This window comes from Chiloscyllium plagiosum, chromosome 18, assembly GCF_004010195.1.
Source record: "Chiloscyllium plagiosum isolate BGI_BamShark_2017 chromosome 18, ASM401019v2, whole genome shotgun sequence".
In the NCBI taxonomy this organism is placed as follows: Eukaryota; Metazoa; Chordata; class Chondrichthyes; order Orectolobiformes; family Hemiscylliidae; genus Chiloscyllium; species Chiloscyllium plagiosum.
The window spans coordinates 22952892-22980346 of NC_057727.1; the positions used below are offsets into that span (position 1 = coordinate 22952892).

General features: G+C 39.8%; 1 protein-coding gene across 2 annotated transcripts in view; it reads left to right on the forward strand.

The window, feature by feature from the left end:
- The first annotated feature begins 1724 nt into the window (after positions 1 to 1724).
- atg7 (ATG7 autophagy related 7 homolog (S. cerevisiae)) overlaps positions 1725 to 27455 on the forward strand; it is a 139792-nt gene continuing 114061 nt past the window's right edge. For both annotated transcript variants that reach the window (XM_043707933.1, XM_043707932.1), the window contains exons 1-11: positions 1725 to 1964; positions 2118 to 2172; positions 4908 to 5025; positions 6119 to 6196; positions 9160 to 9276; positions 13401 to 13547; positions 15845 to 15933; positions 17336 to 17457; positions 19246 to 19336; positions 22351 to 22495; positions 23653 to 23811. In XM_043707933.1, coding sequence (XP_043563868.1) covers positions 1805 to 1964; positions 2118 to 2172; positions 4908 to 5025; positions 6119 to 6196; positions 9160 to 9276; positions 13401 to 13547; positions 15845 to 15933; positions 17336 to 17457; positions 19246 to 19336; positions 22351 to 22495; positions 23653 to 23811 — 1281 coding nt within the window. In that variant the 5' untranslated portion in view covers positions 1725 to 1804. The remainder of the gene's footprint in view (positions 1965 to 2117; positions 2173 to 4907; positions 5026 to 6118; positions 6197 to 9159; positions 9277 to 13400; positions 13548 to 15844; positions 15934 to 17335; positions 17458 to 19245; positions 19337 to 22350; positions 22496 to 23652; positions 23812 to 27455) is intronic.

Genomic DNA, 27455 nt, shown 5'->3' on the forward strand with positions numbered 1-27455 from the left:
AAGAGACAGAAATGGAGTTAACATTTAGAGTCTGATATGACTTCTTCAGAACTGTTTTTATTTCTCTTAAAAGTATACTATACACCAGCTGAGAGACATCACACAAGCCTCAAAACTCATGGGATTTTACTGTGCATTTCTGTCTCTTCAGATGCTGCCAGACCTGCTGAGTTTCTCCAGCACTCTTCTTGTTTGAGATTTTCCAACATCTGCAGTCTTCTGTTTTACTGTGCTTGTCTAATTCTGGTCTGTTCTGCATTCACAATTATAACTTCTTCACCATTGATAGACATACTTTCAGTGGCCTAGACTAAAGCTCTGAAATTCTGTCCTTCCAGCTCTCCACCTCTGTAACTTGTTTTCTTCTTAAGATGCTTTTCTCAAAGTCCTATTAACAAAATTTTTTTATTGTCTGACCTCGGGCCTCTTTCTGTGGCTCAGCAACAAGCTTTGTTTTATCACATACTCCTATAAAAAGCACCTTTTATTGAGGTGCGGTTCGTAAATATGTATGACTCCCAGTGAGTTTAGGATGGCTGCCCTTCCACGTAATATGGAGGTGCCGGTGTTGGACTGGTGTGGACAAAGTTAAAAATCACACAACACCACCAAATTATAGTCCAACAGGTTTGCTTTGGAAGTACAAACTTTCGGAGCACTGCTCCTTCATCAGCTAGCTAGTGGGGCAGGATCATAGAACACAGAATTTATAGTAAAAGATCAAACCTTAAGTTATCTTGGGAATGTGACTTGAAAGAAGACCTGGGATTTACATATTAACGAATTGAAACCTGCAACCCCATTCTAAGTAATTAGACTTAACAGCAATCTAGGTTTGTTCAATGTATTGCATCAGTTGTATGATACTTTGATCTTTTTCTATAAATTCTGTATCCTATGATCCTGCCCCACTAGCTACCTGATGAAGGAACAGCGCTCTGAAATCTTACACTTCCAAATAAACCTGTTGGACTAGATTCCCTACAGTGTAAAAAATGACCCTTCGGCTCAACAAGTCCATACCAACCCTCCAAAGAGTAACCCACCCAGACTCATTTCCCTCTGGCTAATGCATCTAACACTATGGGCAATTTAGCATTCACCTGACCTGCACATCTTTGGATTGTGGTTGGAAACCAGAGCACCCAGAGGAAACCCACACAGACACATGGAGAATGTGCAAACTTCACACAGACAGTCACCCAAGGCTTGAATTGAACCTGGGACCCTAGCATTGTGAGGCAGCAGTGCTAACCACTGAGCCATCCTAACAGGTCCATATAGACCCTCCAAAGAGTAACCCACGCAGACCCATTCCCCTACATTTACTCCTGACTAATGCACCTAACACTACGGGCAATTTAGCATAGCCAATTCACCTGATCTGAACTTTGGATCATGGGAGGAAACCAGAGCACCAGGACACCGACACAGGGAGACTCTGCAAACTTCACACAGTCACCCAATGTAGGAATTGAACCCGGGTCCCTGGTGCTGTGAGGCAGCAGTGCTAACCACTGAGCCACCATGCCACCTTCTTCCACATAATGTCAGTTGCTGCACTCAAGAGTCATTCAGAGTGCATAAAAAAAAGGGTTGTATGTTTTGCTGTAGTCACCCTGCACAGTCTCAGTGAAGAGGTGGAAGAGTCTGATCTGGATGTTCAACCCTTCAATTGGCCCCGCCCCCGGGGCGCGAGTAAGGGGGTGTGGCTATGACGATGATGCCATCAGGCTGTGCCGGACGGCGTGACGTACTAACTGCGCGCCCGGCGGCCGCTGGGTCAACGCGGAAGTGTTTAGCGATGGATAGCACCGGCCCCGGCTCCGGCCGCTCGGTGCTGCAGTTTGCTCCTTTCAGCAGCGCTTTGGACGCCGGTTTCTGGCATGAGCTCACTCAGAGGAAACTGAACGATTACAGACTGGACGAGAGCCCCCGGAACATCAGGGGCTATTACTATAACGGTACCAGCATCTGGGAGGGGAAAAAGCACTGTCCTGGGTTTAATTTGCAAAGGCCACCCCCTCTCCTCATCGTGCATTATTACTGGCTTTATACTAAAATAAAACTTATTTTAAAACATGCAGCAAAATAAAATGTATTTTTTTATTCGAAAGGTGACCCTGCTGGACTGCCAACTCGACTAACTTTGGAGTTCAGTGCATTTGATGTGTGAGTAATTGTGGGGTCATTCGATGGAGTGTTAAAGCACCTTGTTTCATCTTTGCTCACTGTGGTGCAGCTTAGTTGTTTTAAGTTGTGTATGAGTAGATGTGAGTTTAATTGTTTCTAAAGCTATTGCTATCTGAGAAACTGAATCACTACATTGAAAAACTTAATAAACATTAGCAATTACATCAATACTTGTTCTTCACCAACATGGGAATGCCCTTGATAGTGAAACCCTGAGCATTTTTTAAAAAGTTAAAAATCAGACAACACCAGGTTATAGTCCAACAGGTTTATTTGGAAGCACTAGCTTTCAAAGCTCTGCTCCTTCATCAGGTAGCTGTGCTTCCAAATACACCTGTTTGGCTATAACCTGGTGTTGTCTGATTTTTAACTTTGTCCACCCCAGTCCAACATCAGCTCCTCCACGTCATGAATTTTAAAGATGTTGTTGCAAATAAATTTATGCAGCAGCCTTTCCTCATTTGTAAGCATAACTTAGTTTGTACTACCACATCACTATAAATGTTGTATTCTCACTGACATTTGTTAATTGATGGGTAAATGTGAAAAGGAAATAGATTGTCAAGTGTGTATCCACTGAATAAAATCAAAAACTTCATCTTTCCAGACAGATTATTGATGTTTTGAAATATCTTTTTTTTAATAAAAACTTTATTTAAAATAGGCAGATCTAAATTAGGATATATTTGTTAACTGCAGACATCCCTATACCGAGATTCCTATGCTAAAACTTTGCTGAAATTTTAGATCGAGAGCCCAGCTCTGCTCAGTCACAAGCCCTTTTTAAACTTTATTTAAACTAACCGTATTCATTATTTGTTAATCAGAGAGTTTCTGGCCACTTCATAACATTGAGTTTTGATTGCTTGAGGTTTAAGGATAGACTTTTTTGTTTCATTTTATATTTTAGGGTGTTCTGAACTGAAATACACAAATAACTGGAGTGATCAAGGTGTCAAAGGGATTGTGCATGTGATGGTTGAAACATTTTTATTGTGCACTGAAAGTCATGTGTTATCTGTGAAGTTTTCTATATTTATATTCAGTATAGGTTTAAATTAATGTTGAAAATGGACGCACTTTTCCATGTTGATTATACATCAGTAGCCCGATTATACTGCAGGGTGGCTTCTTGTGATGAAAGTAACATAGACAGCAGGTCTGCCATGTCAGTGACTGTCTACTCTTCCCATGAGAGTTAGCAATCCAAACTGGTTGGGATTTTATATGTTACTGTTACCACAACTCCCACTGCAATTAATAAATGCACATTTTGGAGTCTAGACTTGGATAGGATAACATGGTTGCCTGGCCATTAATTTTTATAATTGCTAGGATGAATGTCATTGTTGAAGACTGTGTGTATGAATTTGGAAGAAAAAAGTCTGCATATGCCGTTGCTCCTTGTTTATGTCATCCTGCAGTAGAAACACATGTGAAAGCAGCAAAATAGAAAGCAAATATTTCCACTAGAAATGGATTGAAAACATAAAATTGATATAAATCTATTTCCATACAATTAATATCATTGCAATTTAAATCAAAATTTTAAATTAAGATCTGATTAATAGGACTATGGTGGAAACTTCAGATGCCAAACTTTTGTTCCAGAAGCTTGCTGTTAGCTGAATTTAATGTTAAAATAGCAAACTTCAATATTTTGTGGTCTGTTGGTTGGATGCCTCTTAATGCTTTGAGGATTCAGCAGGGAAAGCATTATTTTCTGTGCCATGACTTGGTTCTAAATAAATCCTCGACCAATTGTTTGTTAGTTCAGGAACTTAATTTTCACTTGAAACCAGTCTTTATTATTGTTCTCAGTTCAGTCGTTAATACGGTTCTGCTGATTGTGAGGGTTTTGTTCTGATTTTGAAACTGCTGCCATTTCAATGAAATACAAAGCAGGATGGAGCTGTTTGTCTATTGTATCACCATGACTTTAGAATCAATTTGGACACTATGAAAGAACTGCAACTGAGATCCTGGCCACTTTATTTATGGCAGAAACCACAAACTTCTCTTTTTTTTTTAAAGCTGTTAGATATATTTTTAGATGCCCTCCAACAATCGTTTGTGACCGTGCTGTTTGTGAGCCTTGACTACAAGTGCCATTAGGCTATTTTAGTGAAGACAGACATCACCTCTATGCCTAATGTGGGCCACTGATTTACTCCCCTCGGTGAGAAGGAATTGTTTCTCATCGCTGCCTTAAATGTGCAACCCATGATTCTGAGATTATTCCCTCTGGTCTGAGACTCTCCTCCAAGGGGAAACAGCCCCTCTGTATCTACCCTGTCAAGTCTGCATTGAACTTTGTGTATTTCATGAGTAAACACTGTCAAATTCAGTGCATTAGTTGAAATGTACTTGTGGCAATAATATCATTTTCTACATTAGAGTAGTGCTGGAAAAGCACAGCCGGTCAGGTAGCATCCGAGGAGCAGGAAAATCGACGTTTCGGGCAAAAGCCCATTTGTCAATTATCACTTGCAGGAAAACATTGTCTACCAGGAAACTCTTTCAAGCTCCATTTTATTGTCAGTCATTAATATAGTCAACATTGTTCAATGACCTAATGGGTCTCTTCGGTCTATAATTAAGGGACCTTCAGAAGTATAGTTGAATTCAGGCTAAATATCATGCATCTGGAGCAAGTAAAGTGCTATCAACATTCTTCTTACTGGTGTAAGAAAATAATTTTGCATGTTCACTAGGAACGCTGTGACCCCACCTCGGTGTTGCCCTGCTTTCGGCACTCTGTATAATACCAACACCTTCCAGTCATTTAAATCCACTGATAAAAAGGCTTTGCTCGAGCAAGTGGGAAAGGAGGTGAGTTTCAAAAGAGAACATTCTTTCTTCATTGATGGTCAGGTGTTTGTGTTTTTAAGATGTATAAATGTAAGGGGTGTTGGTCAGATTTTTAGAAATTTAATTTATTTACTTCAATATTCCTTGAGGAAAGTCATCCTTAGTCCCTTACTGCCATTTACCTTACATGGTTTGGATAAGCTGTCCTACAAAAACAAGAGGTGAGCATCTGCCCTGAATGACAAAAATGATGGTTGTGATTGTTTACCCATACTTAGAATGTAGAGAGAGCAGATGATGTCTTGTGTGATACCAGATTGTGAATTGATAGCCTCTTGTGAACTCAGATTTGCCAAATTTGCATTGATAATTAAATACTTAGGAACTATGTTAACTCAATTGCCCTTTTCACAAACTTTTGTTACTTTGTTTACGAGAGACCACAAATCAGTGCTGTAACTCCAACATGAATTTAATGTGATCAGAATTAATGTTTTTATTTTAAGTGATTCTCTTATGGTAGCAGTGTAAGCTACTACAGAGTAAAATGTCGTACCAAAGATGAACCAAGCTAGTTACTCAGAGAAAGTGAGGACTGCAGATGTTTTAGAATCAGAGTCAAAAAGTGTGGTGCTGGAAAAGCACAGCAGGTCAGGAAGCATCTGAGGAGCAGAGGAATCGACATTTTGGGTATAAGCCCTTCATCATGAGTTCCTGATGAAGAGCTTATGCCCGAAGCATCGACTTTCCTGCTCCTTGGATGCTGCCTGAACTGCTGTGCTTTTCCAGCACCAAATCTGTTTCCATGCTGTACATCTCTATGACTCTATGACTTTTTGACTCCTAGTTACTAGGCACAGTATATAAAAGAGCAGCGGGAGTGAAATTATGCTTCGCCCTTTCCTTCTCTATACATATATTTGAAACTGGACGCTGTGAAATATTTTCACCTATAATTTAAATCATGTAATCTTGAAATGGTCTATTTAGCTTATCAGCCATGTGTTTGTGTGCTGAGAATTCATCAAATTGAACTCCATTGTAGTACATCTTTGGTTGAGAACTATTCTCCAATCAATGTTTGTCCTGCTTCATGTCACATTATCTCTTGCAGATTTGGGATGCTATAAAATCTGGCAGAGCAATTGAAGATCCTTCTTTGTTGAATACGTTTCTTTTGTTGACTTTTGCAGTAAGTATCTTTTTATTTTAAAAGATCACAATATAATACATTGTCATTTCATAGAAGACTATGAAAATATGTTAGCGGAAACTATAAGCAAGTTTTAAATCTGTTTTCCGTTCTAAGACGTGATTAATTAATTCCTATTATTCATAATTCAGGATCAGTTTCCTTATACAATGTTACACATAACTGTTGTAATTTTGTAGAGATGCATTTATTCAGTTGCTTATCTTATCAGACCAACTCACACTTTTAAAAAAAAATTGATATGCAACTACATTTTTAGGACAATATCAAAGATCTCTTTAGCAATGTGTTATATGAGCAGTTCATTTATGTTTAGCAGTAAAAAGAATGTTTACATAGACACTGTCAGGCAGAAGTAGAATGCATTCCTTTCATGGTCCCAAGGAATCACAAAATGTTTCACAGCCAATTAATTGCTTTTGACCTGTAGTCACTGTTGTCAGCTGGACAAATATACCAGCTAGTGTCCCATAAACATCAATTAACCAATGCGTCTGATTTGAGTTTTGGATTGATAAAAGAATATTCACTGGAGTCCTAAAGAAATCCTGCTCTTCAAGTACTGGCTTGGGTGTTTCTTACATCCATGTGCACAGACAGATGATATGGTACTTCAAAGTGCACTTCTGAAAATTAAATACATACTTGGTATTGTGCTGAGATGATCTAAGTCAAGATTGTTTGCTCAAGTCTTAGGAGTTGGGTTTGAACCCATGACCTTGTATCTCAGGGGTGGGGTGCTAGAATTCAATTGGCATGTGAATGGCTGATGTGGGGCTTTTGCCCGGAACGTCGATTCTCCTGCTCCTCTGATGCTGCCTAACCTGCCGTGCTTTTCCAGCACCACACTCTTCACTCTAATCTCCAGCATCAGCAGTTCTCACTTTCACCTGGCATGTGAATGGTGCACATATATCTTGGTGGTGATATCTGATGTTTTTCAAATCATTGTATGTGATCTTCAATGTCAGCCTAAACCAGTAGACTAGATAGGTTCTTTGTTTATCTAAAGGGCAATCTCTCATATTTGCAATGCTGTCAGAGCATGGCACTGTAGTTTCAGCTGAAATTGTATTCTGATCTTGGAGTCGACTTGATTATCTCCCTCTAAATCAGAACTGAGACCTGTGATCAAAATTAAAGCAAGAACATCTCCTTAGCCTATCTACGTATCTATACAGTTACAATAATCAAACTTATTTTTTGTTGCACACATTGACCTTATTTCATCTCTGCAAATAGTTGGTTTTGAATGAGTTAAAATCTCACCATTGTTTTTTGTCAAATTTTGAAATAGCTCAAATAATCATGAAGTACATAGTTAACTCTGCTGATTTGTTTAATTATCTAACTTTTAATAAACAGTTGGGAAAACTAACATTACAGATGATCAACTTCCATGAAAACAAGCTGTCAAATTGTCCAAAGCATATTTGAAACCAGAACTAAACAACATTCTTTGTGATTTTTTTCACCAACCATGTTATTCATCAGCAATTAACGTTTCTTAACAGATGAGAGATATAGAATTTGTTGAACTATTTAAACTGAAATGTAAACAGGCCTTACTTCGTTTGAAGTTTTTTTCAGTTGGGTTCTTCCAGAAAGTCCACCTTTGCTCAGAAACTTAGGATTTAAGTTTTGCTTCTTTCCTGTACTTCGCTTTATTCACTTTGACATTTCCTATATTTATTTTTCAGACTTCTACAAATGCAGTACTCAGTTTGCTCTCAATCTCCTGAGCTTCGCCCTAGTCTGCTACTTTTGAATTCTCCCTCAAAAAGTTTTCTATTTTCAGAGCTCAGATTTGAAACGGAAGATAATTTAAGTATTTTAATCCCAGGACTATTATATTTGAATAGTTCTTGCCAACATTTTTGGAATTATTTTTATCTTGCATGTGGTTGAGATGGCAGTAGTTTCTGAATTATTTAAATTTAGATGGGAACGATATGTACTTGTAAAACAGATTAACAAGGGACAAAGATTTAACGATAGTCATTTAAGTAGATTGAGCATTTTATGATGCAGAGTAAATTACCAGCTGTGAAGCTTCTACTTTGCCTCAATGGTTAATTACCTTGAAAAATTTATATTAAAATATGATAACTAAAACTTAATGTTTTCAGTTAGTCCTAAACAAATAGATGAATAATGACTTCTTGCAAAATAACAATTTAAACTAGGAAACCACACTCCTGTGGCGATATTGAAAGCTTTTGTAAATAAGAGAGTTCATAGTCAAAACATTCAACACTTTGGCTAAGCTTTTGACATGCTTGTAAAATTTTCCCTTTACCACCCTTCCCAATTTCCTGTCAGGCCATTAGTTGCAACTGAGAGGGTGCTATCTGCACTGACTTTAGCTTAATTATAAACAAGACCCACCTAGTCTCTAAGAGAAAATACCATTTGCTATCATATTCATCTCTGTTCATCCATTTCTGTCCTAGGAAAACATGACCACTGGTTATGCAATGGTAAACTTATGCTTTGGAAGCATAATTTTGTTTTCTTTTGAGGGGAATGAAAGTTATAGACATGAGTGTCTCAGCCATGTAAACTAGGAAGGTCTGAGGATCATCTGGAAGTGTGTTCAGTTAGCTGATCTCTGTCCATGTTATGACAGAAATTCATTCTGAAACTCAAAGTTGATTTTTAACACCCTCTGTTATGGAAGCAAGACAATTCTAATAATTTTTCTGGAAATGCATATATGAAAATGGTGAGGCAGGGTATTGCTCTTTTCACACACATCACATAATTGATGAGTTCACCTCTTTCATTTTGCTTCCTCACACCATAAACAAAGTACCCGGCTCGGTTCATGTTGATTAGATGTTTGTGTGAGATTGAGAAATACTTTACATGTTTAAAATTGCTGTTAATTTTTAATACTGTTAATCGTGACGCACTTGTTTCATTGAAACTATCTTTTACAGGATTTAAAAAAGTATCATTTCTACTACTGGTTCGCATTTCCAGCATTGTGCTTCTCTGAGGGGATAACCATATCGCAGCAACCGGCCAGCTTGGCGGAAAAGTTCTCCACCTGTCAGGTATTTAAGAAGGGAAGCCACAATGTGAATCTTTTCCTTCTTCATCAAACACTTTTCAAATTTTAATAATGCTTCTGCCTCAAAGTCAGACACTGGCAACATATTTTGAGTTTGTCTTAATTCATTTTAATAAAATTCAGCCTTACCTGTCGGTACATTTCTCATTTTGAAAATATTACTCAAAAATCTTGAATAAAATTGATATAATTTTATTATTTAATGAAATGACTTCTTGCTTTCACTCTTTGAAATTGGTGAACCTGAGAGGTGAATGGTTTACGAAATCGCTTTGCTGTGCTATAAATGTGTGATGGATAAAAATAGCTAATTATATTGATAGGCTTTTACAGAAAGATTCTTATCAGTTTTCTTCTCTTCCCCACTCAGCTAATGCTTTTATACCATTGCTGGTGAATATTTTCACCTTGACAGCTGTATTTAGCCTCCTCCAGAGGTCCTTTAGCATTGCTGGTGCTAATCTTCAGCCATTTGATTCACTCCATGTGACATCAAGAAATGGTTGGATACTGCAAAGGCTATGGGCCCTGACAACTTTCCAGCAATAGTACTGAATATCTGTGCTTCAGAACTTGCCACTCCCCTAGCCAAGCTCTATCAGTAAAACTGCAATACTGATACTTACCTGACAGTGTAGAAAATTGCCAAGGTATGCCCTGTACAGAAAGCAGTACAAATCCAACCTGGCCAGTTAGCACTCCATCAATCTACTGTCGATCATCAGTAAAGTAATTGAAAGTGTTGTCAACAGTGCTATCAGCAGCACTTGATCAGCAACAACCTGCTCAGTGACACCCAATTTGGCTTCTGCCAAGGCCGCTCAGCTCCTGACCTCATTAAAATCTTGGTTCAAACACGGATGAAAGAGCTGAAATCCAGAGGTCAGGTGAGAGTTACTGCTTTTGACATCAGGGTTGCATTTGATTGTGTCTTCAAGAAGCCCTAGCAAAACAGAAATCACTGGGAAAGCTCTGTTAGTTGGATTCATCACTGGCAAATAAGATGATGATTCTGGTTGTCGGAGATCAATCATCTCAGCTCCAGAACATCACTATAGGTGTTCCTCAGAGTATTGTCCTAGGTCAAACAATCTTCAGCTGCTTTATCAATGACCTTCCGTCCATCAGAAGGTCAGAGTATTGCAGAATGACTCAAATGCTGAAGCAGTCCACATCCAAAGCCAGCAAGGTCTAGAAAGTATCCAGGCAAGAGCTGAAAAGTGATAAGTAACATGAGTCACAAATGACCATTTCCAACAAGAGAGAGTCTAACTATCACCCGTTGAAATTCAGTGGCATTACTACTACTAAATCCCACATGATCAGCATCCTGGAGGTTACCATTGACCAGAAATTCTAGCTCTAAAGTTACTTTAGCTACAAGACCAGCTCAAAGGCTAGGACTCCTGAAAGCCTATGCAATCATCTGTTAGGCACAAGTCAGGAGCTTGATGGAATACCCCCCACTTGTCTCGATCTGTGCAGCTCCAAGAACATTGAAGGAACTTGACACCATCCAGAACAAAGCAACCTGTTTGATTGGCACCATATCTGCAAGCATCCAATTCCTACATCACCAATGGCTTCCTAAGAGCAGTGTGTACCACTTAAAGGATACTCATTAGACAGTGCGTTCCAAACCCATAACTGCTGTCATCTAGAAGGATAACGGCAGCAGGTACATAGGAATGCTATCATTTGAAGGTTCCCCTCCAAGACTCACCATCCTGACTTGGGAACATATCACCGTTTCTTCACTATTGCTGGGTCAAATCCTGCAATTCCCTCCCTAATGACATTGTGGGTCAACCTAAGCACATGGACTGCAGTGATTCAAGAAGGCAGCTCGTCACCATCATATCAAGGATAACCAGGGATGAGCAATAAGTGTTGTCCAGCTGGCGGGATCTACATCCCATGAGTGAATTTTTAAAAATGTGTATTTCTGAATGTGATGTAATGACTTAACAGCACCTGCTGGCAAGTAGGTAAAGGTGAAGAAATAGGGAAAGATGTAGAGACAGGAGGAACTCAAATAGAGGAGACAGAAAATAGAAGTGGTAGGTATTTAGTAGGTAAACACTGAACTAAGGGAGAACAAGGGCATTGAGAAAGGAGCTGGTGGAGAGTGGGGAGACTGCAGGTAGGGAAGCTAAGGGACTGAGATTGTGGGTGGTGAAAGTGAAGCTTAGGGATCGGGGGAAGGGGGATCATGAGAGGGCAGGCAAGTGGGAAGGAACGAGGAAGGTGATGAACCAGGTGGAGATTAATGCAGAAATTGGGGAAGGGAAGGGAGTGACTGTGCATGAAGGGGATGGCTCCAAGAGGGGTGCAGAGGCTGGACGATCTACTGGTAGGTGAATGGAACCTTGGCAGGATTGATGGGTTAGAGGAAAAAGGTCAGGGGTTCAATACTTTACTCTCTAAGCATCTGAAGCTTGCAGCTTTTGTGAGGTAATTGAATAGTGCTCAAAGTGGGAACTTTGTCCTGTCTCATATCTCCAGGTCTGACATCTAGATTTTAAAAAGCTCAGCTGGCATGGATTTGAAACTGAACACACAGACCTGTACGGTTTGTGTTGTTTGGTTAATTACTGGATGTACGCGTGAACTATCAAGTGAGCAAGACTCCTGCTGTCTATCCTCCCATTTGTGGAATTATGCTTTGAAGTGGGTTTTTACTACTAGGGGGAGAAAGTGAAGACTGCAGATGCTGGAGTACCAGAGTAGAAAAATGTCGTACTGGAAAAACACAGCAGGCCAAGCAACATCCGATGAGCAGGAGAATCGACATTTCGGGCATAATCCCCCCTTCTTCCTGAAGAAGGGCTTATGCCCAAAACGTCAATTCTCCTGCTCCTCGGATGCTGCCTGGCCTGCTGTGTTTTTCCAGAACGACATTTTACTACTAGTGCTAATGTAATGGCTTAAAATTGGGCTTGAATCTTCAGTTGCTCCCTGAGGTAAAAATTCAGTTTGAGTTTTTATTCGTGTGATGGGTATCACAGGCAAGGTCAGCATTTGTTGTCCTTCCTTATCCTCAAGGAGTTGCTAGCGAGCAATCTTCTCAAATTGTTTTAGCCCATCTGAGGATTAGTACCCCCACATTTTAATCCAGCATTAATGAAGAAATGGTGATGTATTTCCACATTACAGTGCGTGCTTTGCAGGAGAGTTTAAATATTGTAATGCATCCGCTTTGTTCTTCTCAGTGGCAGGTATTTGCTGCAGTACATCTTGTAGATCTCCACTCTTCTATTGCACTGGTGGTAGAGAGAGTGAATGGTTGAAGTGGTCAGTGGAGTGACAATTGCTTTTTTCTGGATGGTGTTGAGTTCCTTGTGTTTTGTTGGAACTGCACTCATTCAGCCACAGAGGACAGCATTCTGTGACACCCTAATTCCTGACTCATGCATTGTAGGTCCTCAGCGGGCTTTGTAGGTCAGGAGATAAATTATTCCTGGTAGAAATTCTCAACCTTTGACCTGTTGTTGTAGCCATAATAACTACATGGCTAGGCCAGTTTTATTTCTGGTCATTGATGATGTCCCGGGTTTTGATAATGTGGGATTCAATTATGGTAATGTTGTTGAATTTCATGGAGAGGGGATTAGATTATCTCTTATTGGACATGGTCATTGCCTCATATCTGTCTTGTCCGAATTGAAACTGCATGTGTACCTGAAGAGAGGAAATTTGCGGAGCTACAGGAAAAGGGCAGAAATTGAGATCAGCTGAGTTGCTCAGATTTGGCACAGACCTGACTTGGTGACTGGCTTCCTCCTGTGCTGTAATCGTTCTCTAATTCTGTGAGCTGTTTTCCATTTACCAGCTGAAGCCTGACACTAACCAGTTTCCACTGTACGAAAGCATAGAAATACATTTAACTGTAAATGTAACTGAACGTTGTGTAGTATTTATCGAGCATCCCATTTTCAGCTGTTTGAAAGGAAGGAAGGCCATTGATGAAGCAGCTGATGACAGTACTCCATTACCCTGGCCAGAGGGGCTCCTGTGGTGCTGTCTTGCAAATTCTATCAATGTAAAGTCTGAAGTAAAACTGCATGTATTGGTTTGCTGATTTCTTTTATGCTGTTATCTGAACAGATCCAGGCATTGCAAGATGCTTATGATGAACTTTGTCAAAAGGAGGAAGTTACGGCAGTTCCCTATTTTCTGGTCAAGTACAAGGAAGATTCTGTTTCGTTGGCCTCTTTGAGAAACTGGAATGAATTTTTCAAAGGTCAGACCAAGGTACAAATTTACATCCAAGGATTAGATGTATAGTGGAGAAATGATTGGGTGACTGAAGATGGTTTTGAGTTTTCTGAGCAGCTTGTTCATACTGGGTGTGACTCTGTGTAACTTTGTAAATGGCATTCAACCTTTTCTTGCTGAAATCATTCATCTGTCAAGTAGATACCCTCTGCAGTGATGCAATCACTTGATCTGACATAGAGGTGCCTGTCTGAGCAAGTTCAACTTGTTCTACTATAAATAACACTGCATACATGTAGCAATGATTTGGAGATGCTGGTGTTGGACTAGGGTGTACAAAGTTAAAAATCACACAACACCAGGTTATATTCCAACAGTGTGGGTGTCAGTGTGCGTGTATGTGTGTCCATGTGTATGTGTGTATACAGACACCCACACACACCCTTACAGATAGAGACACACTCTCACATGTACCCCCTCACAGACTTAAGACACTCTGCACTCACTACACATACACACACTTTCTCACACTCCCAACCCCCAACCCAGACAGACACACACACACACAGACCAACAAAGACCCACATGCACACATATATTTTAGATTCGATTAGATTACTTACAGTCTGGAAACAAGCCCTTCGGCCCAACAAGTCCACACCGACCCGCCGAAGCGCACCCACCCATACCCATTCCCCTACATTTACCTCTACATCTAACACTACGGGCAATTTAGCGTGGCCAATTCACGTAACATGCACATTTTTGGACTGTGGGAGGAAACTGGAGCACCCGGAGGAAACCCACGCAGACACGGGGAGAATGTGCAAACTCCACACAGTCAGTCGCCTGAGTCGGGAATTGAACCTGGGTTTCTGGCGCTGTGAGGCAGCAGTGCTAACCATTGTGCCACCCTGCTGTGGGGTGAATTTGTATTTGCAGGGTTGCATTGTACTTTGCTCAAAAACTGCATGCATTCATGTAGAACTCTGAGCTCAAAAACTGCATTAATTTATGTTAAACCCCGTTATCTCACTTTTTAGATTAGAATCAATCTAAACATCATGGCATAGACAGAGAACACAGGGGCCAACACCTTCAACATATTGTCTAGCTATCACCATTGTTAACAGCTAACCTGAGAATGCAACTTTTTCATAAAAAAGGTTTTGTGATTTACACATGAAAGAAGTGAGACTATCACTGTATTCTAACAGATGAAAGGCTTAACAGACAATCAATTTTTCAATGTATAATTTCAGTTACATCACACTGTAAATTTTTGCTATAAATTCTGTGTGTTAGGATTGAGCCCTCCACTACCTCCTGATGAAGGAGTGTCGCTCCGAAAGCTAGTGTGCTTCCAATTAAACCTGTTGGACGATAACCTGGTGTTGTGTGATTTTTAACTTTGTACATGTAGCAATATATCATTGAATAGTCATTCCTTAAATTGTGCAGTTCAGGAAGTTCTTGTACTTATTGTTCCATTCAAATTCTCAGCCAGTACTCAACACTTTGCAAAGGAAAGTGACCACCACCATCTTGCTCCTCCAAACAAAGTTCACTGATTGTACATTGGCAAATATGAAAATCACCCTCTATTTGTATAACATATGCATGTGCTAAACTATTTAACTTTTTACCAAAGATTTCAAATTTGCAAGTGTTTAAAGTGAGCACAATCAGCTTTAAAAAAACCTGAATTCTGGGTAGGCTTGTGGGCTGCCAAGAGTACATTACTTAGCAATTTTAAAAAATAATTTGAATTTAGTAAAATATCCAATTATCTTATAAATGTAATAGCAACATGTATTTTTTTTAAATTCTGAAAATTGTGAAAGGCCACGCACTCTTACACGGTTGTTATTTTCAGTTAACTTGTCACTAATCTTGACAGCTTACGTTCCAAAAGGGGATAATGATGGGTCTTTCTCGTTATGTTTGAATGTTGAATGTTAGCCGCAGTTCAGTGACAGCACTTTGGTCTCTAGGTATGAATGCTGTGGCTTCAAGTCCCATCATCGAGACTTAAACATAAAATATAGCTGCCGCTTTAGTGAAATTTTAGAGGGAGACTTGCACTGTCGGACAGTGCTATTTTTCAGCTGCGACAATAAGCTAGTTTCACCTGTATTTACAGGTTAATGTAAAAGATGCTATGGCATTATTATGAAGACTAATAAAGAAGATTTCCTCAGTATCCATGGGAACATTTTGAATTCTAAAGTACCAACTTGTAACAAACTACTTTAAACTGTTACTGTTATCATTTTCATTTCTTATGAATGCTTTTGCAGTTACTTCCTGTTAAATGTTGTTTTTTTCTGTAGGTTACAATTGGTGTCTATGATCCTTGTACATTAACCCAGTATCCAGGATGGCCTTTGCGAAACTTCCTGATGCTTGTAGCCTACAACTGGTACAGTAATTATTTTATCATTTATATTGTCCTTTTCTAATGTGTGTTTTGGAAAGGATTTTTTTCAGGAAAAGGGTTGTTAATTAAAGGAAAACAAACCTACATTTAGAAGGTAATATACAAAATAAAAGGCAACTGTTAATTTGATGTGAAATGGATAATATTGTAAAGCTAATTCATGTGGCTCAGCTGGTATGAATTGTTCTGTAGCAGTTGTCAAATTTTACTCATTATGTCTGTGAAAAATACATCATTTAGTTTATTTTGTGACCATCAGTGAGTAGTACTCCCTGCCATCTTTCCCCTCCCCACCCTGCATTGCTTCCTTATATTGTGTCCATTGCTAATCTAGCTCTCTGGAGAGAGAATAACCGCATTATTGTTTCACCAGTATGACGACTCTTCAGAACTGGGATTCAGAACAGAGCTTTGAAGAAGAGTCTTACTGGGTTTGAAATGTTAACTCTGTTTCTCTCTCATCAGATACTTCCAGACCTGCTGAATTTCTCCAACATTTTCTGTTTGGTTCAGAATCTAGCATTTAATTTTACTTGTATTTGCTAATTTGCTGCTGCCGCCTCAAATCTAGAGAGAGAGCTTTGCTTGCTGCCTCATTACTTTTAACAGTCGTAAGGGTTTTATTAGCAGTGTTGATAATAAAAAAAAATGCCTAATTGCTGTTTGAAAATAACTTGCTTCCCTCATAATAAAGAACTATTATTTCTTTTTTATGATTATAGATGCAAGATGCTTTTCTGATGTTACTGATGCACTAATATAAAACATCTTGCATTTTTTAAAAATTCTGATAATTGTGACAACCCTGTACACTCTCACGGTCGTTACTTTCTGTTAACTTGTCATTAATCTTGACGCCTTAAGTTCCAAAAGATGTTAACGTTGGCCTTTCTCATTATTTTCAAATGTTGAGTGTTAGCCGCAGCTCAGTGACAGCACTTTGGTGTCTATGTATGAATGCTGAGGCTTCAAGTCCCATCATCAAGCCTTAAAACATAAAATATAGCTGCCGCTTTAATGAAATTTTGAGGGAGAGCTGTACTGTCGGACAGTGCCATTTTTAAGGTGTGACGATAAGCTACAGTCTCATCTGTATTTACAGGTAAGTGTAAAAGATCACATGGTGTTATTAGGACGGCGAACAAAGAAGCTTTCCCCAGCCTCTGTACCAACATTTAAAATTCAACCAAACCATCGTCTGCTCATTATCATATTGCTGTTTGTGTGGTGTGAGTTGACTGCTGTGATTTTTGCATTACAACATTTACTATATCTTGTTTGTAAAGTACTTTGGACATTGTGAGGTCATGAAATATAGTATGTAAATGAAAATCTTATTTCTTTTCGGGAATAATTCAGTAGTTACTTTTCTTTGGGATCTCAGGGGCAGCTTTCTGGATACACTTGAAGTTCTCTGTTTCAGAGACCGAACTATGCAAGGAGTCAGGGACACCCAGCACAGCATCATCTTTGAAGTAAAACTTCCACAGACAGCATCAGTCACAGGTAATTAAAGATCAGGACTGCTGAGAAGAGTTGAATGAAGTTTCTTTCATAAGCGTATATGGTAATTGGAGTATTATTGCAATAGTGGTATCAAAATTCACCATGAACAGGGTTGAAAGAGACAGTCATGAATCAAAGAGAGCACCTACTTCGACTCTGTTTAGGTCCCACCTTTTGATATACCTTGAAATGTTAAGCCTGGTAGAACAAATGTAAGTGGATTTTTAAGTGCATAGTAGCTTCAGAATTATTACTAAACAAACTCACTGGCCCATTTAAGAGAGATCTTATTTTGCGAAGATTACTTTAGTTAAATAAATGATTCTTAGTAGATTATCAGAGATTTTAAATTAAAAGTGAAGGATAGGAATTGCTTTTTTAACATCTTGGTTTGTTGAATATGACTACTGCAAGACGATTGGTTGTCTACCAGCCCATTGACATCATTGCTGCTGCATACAAAGACATACTTTTGACTGGGTGCCAGATTGGAATTGGTATTGGGAGAAGGGAAAACCATCCTCTAGAAGATTGCTTTCTTCAAGGTCATCATTGAGTGCCCTTGATTCACATCTGGCTGCAAACTCCAGGCCAATGAAGTGAAAAGAGTGTTAAAAGTTTCTGCTGTGTTCTCAATACCATTAAAGATTTCTTGATGCACTATTCATGGAAGTAGGTGGTGACATTGTGTTACTGATCACTCCTTTCTGTCTGCTGCATGATAAAATAGTTGAATCTCCTGTGACTTAATAGCTGCACACCTATTGGAAATACAAATGGATAGCAAATTCAGGACACCCTTGAATTGTTGCATCGATATTCCTGAATATTACATGGCTTACCAATCATGTGCATTTTATGGAAACAAAAAAAAAGCCATCTCATCCCAGTGTGCAGAGTGACTGGGGCTAATAGTCAAATTCATAGACAAGCTGATTAACACAACAAGGCAATTGTGGGTATAATACTTAATGATAAAATCACTGAGCTCAGAATAGGTGAAAATACATACTTCTGGAACCTTTGCCATGTATTGGGAAGATTGAAAGATAAGAATGTTGTGTAACTAAGGATGCTTAGTGCATTAAAGCACTTCCTGGTGTTTCAGCAACAAGAGTTATACTAGAATGAAATTCAGCAGTTCTAAACCTTTATAAATTTGGAAACTGTTAAACATTTAGACATTTTTTTAGATTAGATTCCCTACAGTGTGGAAACAGGCCCTTCAGCCCAACCCATTCACCCCGACCCTCCGAAGAGCAACCCATGCAGACCCATTCCCCTCTGACTAATGCACTTAACTACAGGCAATTTAACATGGCCAGTTCACCTAACCTGCACATCTGTGGACTGTAGGAGGAAACCGGAGCACCCGGAGGAAACCCACATAGACACTGGGAGAATGTGCAAACAGTTGCCCGAGGCGGGAATTGAACCTGGGTCCCTAGTGCTGTGAGGCAGCAGTGCTAACCACTGAGCCACCGTGCCACCCTGCCAAGATCAGTTTAAAAAAACTGTAATGCTGTCAGGAGAAAAGCCAAACCTGTTTATAAAGAAAAGAAAATAGTGGAATGCTGAAGTGAAAAACAGAAAATGAACAGATTGATCATCTGAAAGACAGAGTTTGGGGCTCAGATGGGGCCACTTCTTAGTTTCATTTAGGCAATGATTCCTCAAAATGTTAAGTTTATTTCTTTAAATGATTTCTTGTAAATTCTCACCATTGTGTTTTTTAATTTCGAAGTTTCAAAGTTGGGCAACCCTAACCTACTTACAATGAATTTACAGATTGTCCGAAATGTGTTGGTTGGGAGAAAAATCAGAAAGGAAGCCTGGGTCCGAGGATGGTTAATCTTAGTGAATGTATGGATCCAAAGAGGTAAATTAGCATCTCTTATCCAGGCTTGGATATGAATCAGGAATCCTCATATAAACTACTCAGACATGTTAGAAAGTCTACAGTAGATCATGTGAAGTAGGCCATTTGGACCCTTGATCCTGCTCTCCTATTCACTAAGATCATGGCTGACCTCATTGTAACCTGAACTCCCTCAGACATAGGAACAGAACTTGACCATTTGGCTCATTTTGGCTGATCTGGTAACCTTTAACTCCACTTTGCTACCTTTTCCCCACAACCCTTGATTCCCTTACTGGTTAGAAATCTGTCTCTCGACTGTGAATATGCTCAATGACCCAGACTCGGTTAGAAAGAAAAACACTGCAGATGCTGGAATCCAAAGTAGACAGGCAGAAGGCTGGAAGAACATAGCAAGCCAGCCAGCATCAGGAGATGGAGAAGTTGACATTTCGGGTGTAACCCTTCTTCAGATTACCTACACCCACTCCCAGTCCTGAAGAAGGGTTACACCCGAAATGTCGACTTCTCCACCTCCTGATGCTACCTGGCCTGCGTTGACCTTCCAGCCTCCTGTCTGTGTACTAATGATCCAGACTCGCCAGCCCTCTACAATAAATCATTCCACAGATTCAGTCCCTTCTGAGAAAAATAACAATTCTCCTTCTCTTAAAAGGGCTATTCCTTATTCCCGCTCGTCCTAGACTGTCTCACAAGAGCAGCAACGTCTCCGCATCTTCCCATTAAGCCCTGTAAGAATCTTATTTGTTTCATTCTTCTAAACTCCAATTGTAGTATTGTATGCCACCTGCAAGGTGCACTGTGTAACTTCACAAGTCTCCATAGACAGTTTCTTCCAAACCTGCAGCTACTTCCATCTAGGTAAACAAGGGCAACAGATACGTGCAAACACCACCGTCTCCAAGTTCCCCTGCAAGCCCGACATGGAAATAATTGTCATTTCTTAAGTGTGTCAAACTCCTGGAATGCCTTCCCTCACAGCAACGTGGTCTATGCACAGTCTATGGGCTGCAGTCATTAAAGAAGGCAGCTCATCACCACCACCTTGAGGGCAACTAGGGATGAGCAATAAATGCTAGTCGAGCCAGCAATACCCACGTCCAATTAATGCATGTTTTTAAAACAAAACATGAAACCCATTCCTCGCATACCAATCTTTCAGTCACACATTTAACTCCGTGAATTTATTTATGCTCCATCTGTGACACAGGCAGTTATCCTGAAACTATCTCCTTATATTTTCATTTACCTCCCAACTGTTGAAAATCTTGCAGCATAGCCTCCTTTCCACTCTTATTAATGTTGTTGCTACCAACCTGGATGACAACAATTGGATCTCTCTCCTTCCCTGCCCTTCCATGTTCTAGTGCAGTCCCAAGCAAATGGCCTTAACCTTGGCAGCACAGCTTTCAGCACTTGCACTTACCTCTGCAGAGAATATTATCTCTTCCCCCTAATTTTGCTGTCTTGTTCAAGGATACATTACGATTTCCTCCCCCAACTTGAATGGCTCCTTGTATTATGGTGTTGTGGTCAATTCACTCATCCTCTCTACAGTCTTTGTTCTCCTGTAGATGGATTGCAAGGGACTGAGGCTTCTTGAGCCATTTCTACCTGATCTATAACCATGCTCTCCTGTCCTTAATTGCAGACCTAGTTAAGATTGCCCAATCTGCAGGGCGTGGCTACCTTCTGGAGCATACGTCGAGGAGCATCCTCCCTCCCTGATGTGGCACAATGTCTGCAACTCAGGCTCCAGGTCCACAACTCATGTCTGAAGTCCCTTGAACTACAAGCACTTGCTGCAAATGTTTTCATTGTGGATCACCTTGATGTCCAACAGCACATCATCTAACCTTCAATTTCCTGCCAGACTCCAATAGTCCTAAACTCTTTTTCTAAAAGGTCAAAAATTGGTCAGAATCTTTAATGTTTCATTAAAGTCATGTCAAACTCTCCTAAACTTCAATAAGAGAGCACAAACTTCTCAACCTTATCTCATAAGGCAAATACTTTGTCTGTAGAATCAGCCTTGTAAATCATCTTTAGACTGCCTCTAATGTGAGTCCATCCTTCCTTGAATAAGGAGTCCAAATCTGTACATGCTGTTCTCGATGCAGTCTCACCAACGCCCTCTGCAGTAGCAGCAAGGGTTTGCTAGTTGTATATTCTGTTCCCCTTCCAACAAATGCCAATATTACGTTTATTTTCCAAAATACTTGCTGCAACCAACATCTAACATTTTAAGATTCATGTACACAGGCACTCAGATGCCTCTGTACTACAGCATTCTGCAGTATTTTTTCATTTGCAATATATTCAACATTTCTATTCTTTCCAGAGTGGACAACCTCTCATTTTCCCATATTATACTTCATCTGCCATTTTTCACCCATTCATTTATCTCCATTTTTCCACTGCCTACTCTTTGAGTTCATCCCACAGCTTATTTCTTTCCCATCGTTGTATTGTCAACAGGTTTGGCTACTATGTATCCTGTTCCTTATCCCAAATCACTCATGAAATTGTTACAGCCTTCAGCATTAATCCTTTTGGATCTGCATATACATGGAGAGAGTAGCAGTGACATACCTAAGCATATACCTAATGATTAGTCAATCTGATATGTATTACATAATCAAAAAAAAATTTCCAAGTAAAATATCACAGTAAAGTGAACAGTCTTCAAGCAGAGGCATCTTTATCACCCTGCATATTATGGATGCCTCTTCCAAGATCTGTAGACATTGTTTTAAATGTGACATTTCCATTAAATTGCATACATGCAGTGAGTCTAATATTGAGTATTGAAGCTTTTAAAACAGCCAAGCTTTATTTTAAGCTGATAATTACCATTTGAGAAATTCGCGGTGTGCATGTTTTTTTGTAGACAACATTGCAAAAATATGCTTTTAAATTAATCTGGATATCTGTAAATAAGAAGCAGATCATATTGTTTCAGGAAGATATTTTTCTGAACTCAGATATATTATCGTTTTTCTATTCTATTGAAGACTGGCTGAATCATCAGTTGATCTCAATCTTAAATTAATGCGTTGGCGTCTGGTCCCAACCCTTGGTCTGGAAAATGTTATGGCTACTCGGTGCTTGCTGCTTGGAGCTGGTACACTGGGCTGCAATGTAGCACGGACTCTAATGGTAAGAGTTTTACTATTTGCTAATGTTTTACTATTGCGTTTTTTTTTCTTAAGATGATTTTCATCACAAACTGCATTTGTTGTCTGTTTGCCTTTTGGTTAATCCGGTACCTCTCATTTTGTGCCACCACCCAAGATAAACTTGTATCCTGTTGCAGTCAGATCAGGATTTCTGTGATTAAACTGTTTTAAAATTATAATTTTGTTTCTTACTACAAAATTCCTATGAGAGAAAACCTAAAGTGATTTATATACTGCAACCTCCATGCACCATCAAGTTGTAAATCTTGAGTATGTTTGGCAGCATGTATCAATCTGTTTAGCAGTTTATAAAGTACTGTCAAAATTCTAAGAGTATCAATTAATTAAAAGTGCACATTTATCTTCTGTTAGCTGTTGTATAATCTATAATCAATACCAGTGGGATATGATTTAAAGCATTTCATTTGTCATCCCTGCTGGGCTGAGCATCCTTATTTTAAAATAATTATTTTTCATCAACTATATGCATGCTTGAGTTTTAAGTGTGAGTATGATATTTATTCCATGCAACTGCAACGTGTTGATGAGGTTAGGCTTAAATAAAAACTTGCTTAAAAAAATGTTATTGAATCTCATTGAAAAAAGCCACAAAGCCCATTGTTAAGGTGCTGACTGTTTGGAAGAGATATGCAATTAGACTTGCTTCTCTGCCCTTTCCCCATTGCTCCACAGTTTACTTCCTCTGTAGAGATAGATCCGAATGCCTTTGAATGTTGTTATTAACCCTGGTCCTATCACTGGTGCACTCCAGAACATAACCTTTTGTTTTAAATTCAATAAGTTTTCTATGTCCTTCTAATTCTTTTGCATTTGTTTAATTTAATGCAAGTGTTGAAAATTGCAGAGAATCTTTAGGAGAGAATTAGTCAATGTCTTGAGTTTCTGATTACTGTCATTAACTGTCTCCATTGCTCACCTCTGGAGTGAGTGTTTCATTGGTAAGGAGAGCATTTATTGTCTATTCCAGTTGCCCAGGATAAGGGAGTGCTGAGCTGACTTCAGGAACCACTGTCATCCATGTGACGTTAGTGCATTAAATGCACTACTGCTTTACATAACAAATTTCTTGATTAGACTGTCTTCCTTCTGAAATAGTTTATTATCTATTCTCTTTAGGGCTGGGGTGTAAGGCAGATCACTTTTGTAGACAATGCAAAAGTGTCCTATTCTAACCCAGTACGGCAGTCGTTGTATGAGTTTGAAGATTGCTTTGATGGTGGGAAACCTAAAGCATTGGCTGCTGTAGAGAAACTCGAAAAAATCTTCCCAGGCGTGGTAAGCAGAGCTTTTACACCATTTATATCTTACTGTTATTTTTGCTACATTATGGGCTGAAAGCCTTAAATTTATTTCTGAAAATAACACCAAGCCTTGCTTTTTTGATTTTGGACAATCCAAGGAAACTCATAAAATGGTGTCACTAGAATATTTAAAATTGCATTGATTTCTACTTTTAAAAATGAATTATTTTTCCAGATGCAGGTTCATTCAGGAGAGGAAGGGCACAAAGATGTTTTAATCATAGTTCAATGGTTTAGATCCTTTTGTATACATGATTATCTTCAAACCCTTTTAGGCTTGCACATTTTCATAGCTTTTCAAAGCTTTACAATTCTATTCTGTACAATGCATTGTGATGAGCACAGCTAAATACATTGGATAGGCAGACAAATGTGTTGCTTTCAGTGCTTAAAATGCAACAGAGCAATAGTTGAAAATTGGCTAGTGTTGCTCCCTATAAATGTAGCTTGTTGTCCTTGATATAACTTAAACATAGTGTAAATGAATTAATGGAGAGGTAAAGGCCTCGTGATATTACTGTTCAACTATTAATCCAGAAACTCAGCTGATGTTCTGGGGACCCAGGTTTGAATGGTAGATGGTAGAATTTGAATTTGTTAAAAAATATCTGGAATTAAGAACCTAGTGATGACCATGAAACCATTATCAATAATTGAAAAAATTCCATCTGGCTCACTAATCCCTTCAACGGAGGAAATCTGCCATCATAAGCTGGAGTCCATATGACTCCAGACCTACAGCAATGTGGTTGACTCTCAACTGCCCTATCAATCGCTATGAAGTCTCAAAAAAGAAATGAAACCAGATGGACCACCGGGCATCGACCTCCCCACAGAAAAGAAACACCCTGTTGACCTTGCAAAGTCATCTTCACCAACGCACAGCACGGAAACAGACCCTTCAGTCCAACTTGTCCATGCCAATCACATTTGCTTCCATTTGACCCATATCCCTCTAAAGCTTACCTGTTAATATACTGTCCAAATGTCTTTTAAATGTTGGAACTGTACCTGTATCTACCACTTCCTCTGGTAGTTCATTGTGCCACGAACCATCCTCTTGTGAAAAGTTGCCCCTCAGGTCCCTTCTAAATCCTTCTTCTCTCACTTTAAAAATATGCCCTATGGTTTTGAACTCCCTTACCCTAGAGAAAATATCTTTGCTACTCATCTTATCTATGTCCCTCATGATTTTCTAAACCTCTATAAGGTCAAGTCTCATCCACCTACGCTCCAGTGATAAAAGTCTGAGCCTATCCAGCCCCTCCTTATAACTCAAGCTCTGCAATCCTGGCAACTTCTTTGTGAGTCTTTTCTGCACAATCTCCAATTTAATAATATCCTTCTTATAGCAGGGGGACCAGAATTGTACACAGTATTCCAAAAATGGGCTCACTAACCTTCCTGATGAAGGGCTTATGCCCGAAACTTTGACTCTCCTGCTCCTCAGATGCTGCCTGACCAGCTGTGCTTTTCTAGCACCACACTCTTTGACTCTCCAATGTTTGTACAACAACAACTTGATATTCCAAATGCAATACTCAGTGGTCTGAACAATGAAGGCAAACGTGCTAAATGCCATCTTAATCACACTGTCTGCCTGTGATGCAACATTCAAAGAACTATGGACCTGAACCCCTTGGTCTCTCTGTTCTACAACACTACCCAGGACCCTACCATTAACTTATAAGTCCTGCCTTTGTTCATTTAACCACAATGCAAAACCTCACATTTATCCAAATTAAACTCCATCTACCACTCCATAGCCCTTTGACCCAATTGCTCAAGAACCCTATGTAACCCTAGGTAGCCTTCTTTGCTGTTCACTATGCCACCAATTTTAATGTCATCCACAAGCTTGCTAACCATGCCTCCTAAATTCTCATCCAAATTGTTTATATAAATGTCAAGCAACAGTGGACTCGGCACCAATCCCTGCAGAACACCACTGGTCAGAGGCCTCCAGTCTGAAAAACAATCCTCCACCACCACTCTGTCTCCTACCATCAAGCCAATTTTCTATCCAATTGGCAAATTTGGGAGCTAATGCTAAAATTGGGAGAGTTGACTCACAGACTAGTCAAGCAACAGCCTGACATAGTCATACTCTCGGAGTCATACCTTATAGATAATCTTCTAGACATCACCATGACCATCACCACCCCTTGATATGTCCTGTCCCAACAGCAGAACAGACCCAGCAGAGGTACAGGTAGCACAATGGTATACAGTTAAGCGGGAGTTTTTCTGGGAATCCTCAACATTGGCTCTTGACCTCATGACCACATAGACAAAGAAACCTCCTGCTGGTTACCATGGACAGTCCTCCCTCAACTGATGAATCAGTACTCATATATGTTGATCAACATTAGGAGGAAGCATTGAGGGTGCAAAATGTACTCTGGGTGGGGCATTTCAATGTCCACTACATGTAGTGCTGCCGCCGAGTCACTCTAAGCTGGTTGAGTCCGAAAGAACACAGCTGCTAGATTGGATCTGCCGCAGATGGTGAGAGAACCAACAAGAGGGGAAAAACATGCTTGACCTCATCCTTACCAATCTGCCAGCTGCAGATTCATCTGTCCATGCGAGTATCAGAAAGAGTGGCCACCGCACAGTCATGTGGAGACAGAGTTCTAACTTCACATTGAGAATAGCCTCCATAGAGTTGTGTGCTAAATGGGATAAACTTCAAACAGATCTGGCAGCTCAAGTCTGGGCATCCATGAGACATTGTGGGCCAACAGCAGCAGCAGACTTATACTCCAGCACAGTCTGCAACCTCACTGCCTGGCATTTCCCCAGCTAACTATCACTATCAAGCCAAGAGATGAACCTTGGTTCAAAGGAGAGTGCAAAAGCTATTTCTTCACTGTTGCTGGATAAAAATCCTGGAATTCCCTCCCTAAGGGCATCGTGGGTCAACCCATAGCACGTGAACTGCAGTAGTTCAAGAAGGCAGCTCATCACCACCTTTGAAAGGCAACTCTGGCTCGGCAATAAATGCTGACCAGCCAGTGACCTACGCATTAAAAAGACACAGGGGAACCCTCAAGAAACTTTTGCTCCTATATCTGAATATATTCAATTTGTTAGGCAAAAGTGAGGACTGCAGATGCTGGAGATCAGAGCTGAAAATGTGTTGCTGAAAAAGCACAGCAGGTCAGGCAGCATCCAAGGAGCAGGAGAATCTATATAGCAGTCGAGCTATACTGCTAAAATTGCAGAAAGTATACTTTGGGAAGAAATAGGAGATTTATAAAATCAAACCAACCACTTTTTCTGATGTTGAGATCTACTGCTTTCTGAATGAATGGGTAGATTTCTATGCAACATGCCAAACAGATCTAATATTGTTGACTAACAAATTGAATATAGCTGGAAAAGCGCAGCAGGTCAGGCAGCATCCAAGGAGCAGGGGAATCGACGTTTCGGGCATGAGCCCTTCTTCAGGAATGAGGAGAGTGTGCCAAGCAGGCTAAGATAAAAGGTAGGGAGGAGGGACTCGGGGGAGGGGCACTGGAAATGCGATAGGTGGAAGGAGGTTAATGTGTGGGTGATAGGCCGGAGTGGGGGTGGGGGCGGAGAGGTCAGGAAGAAGATTGCAGGTTAGGAAGG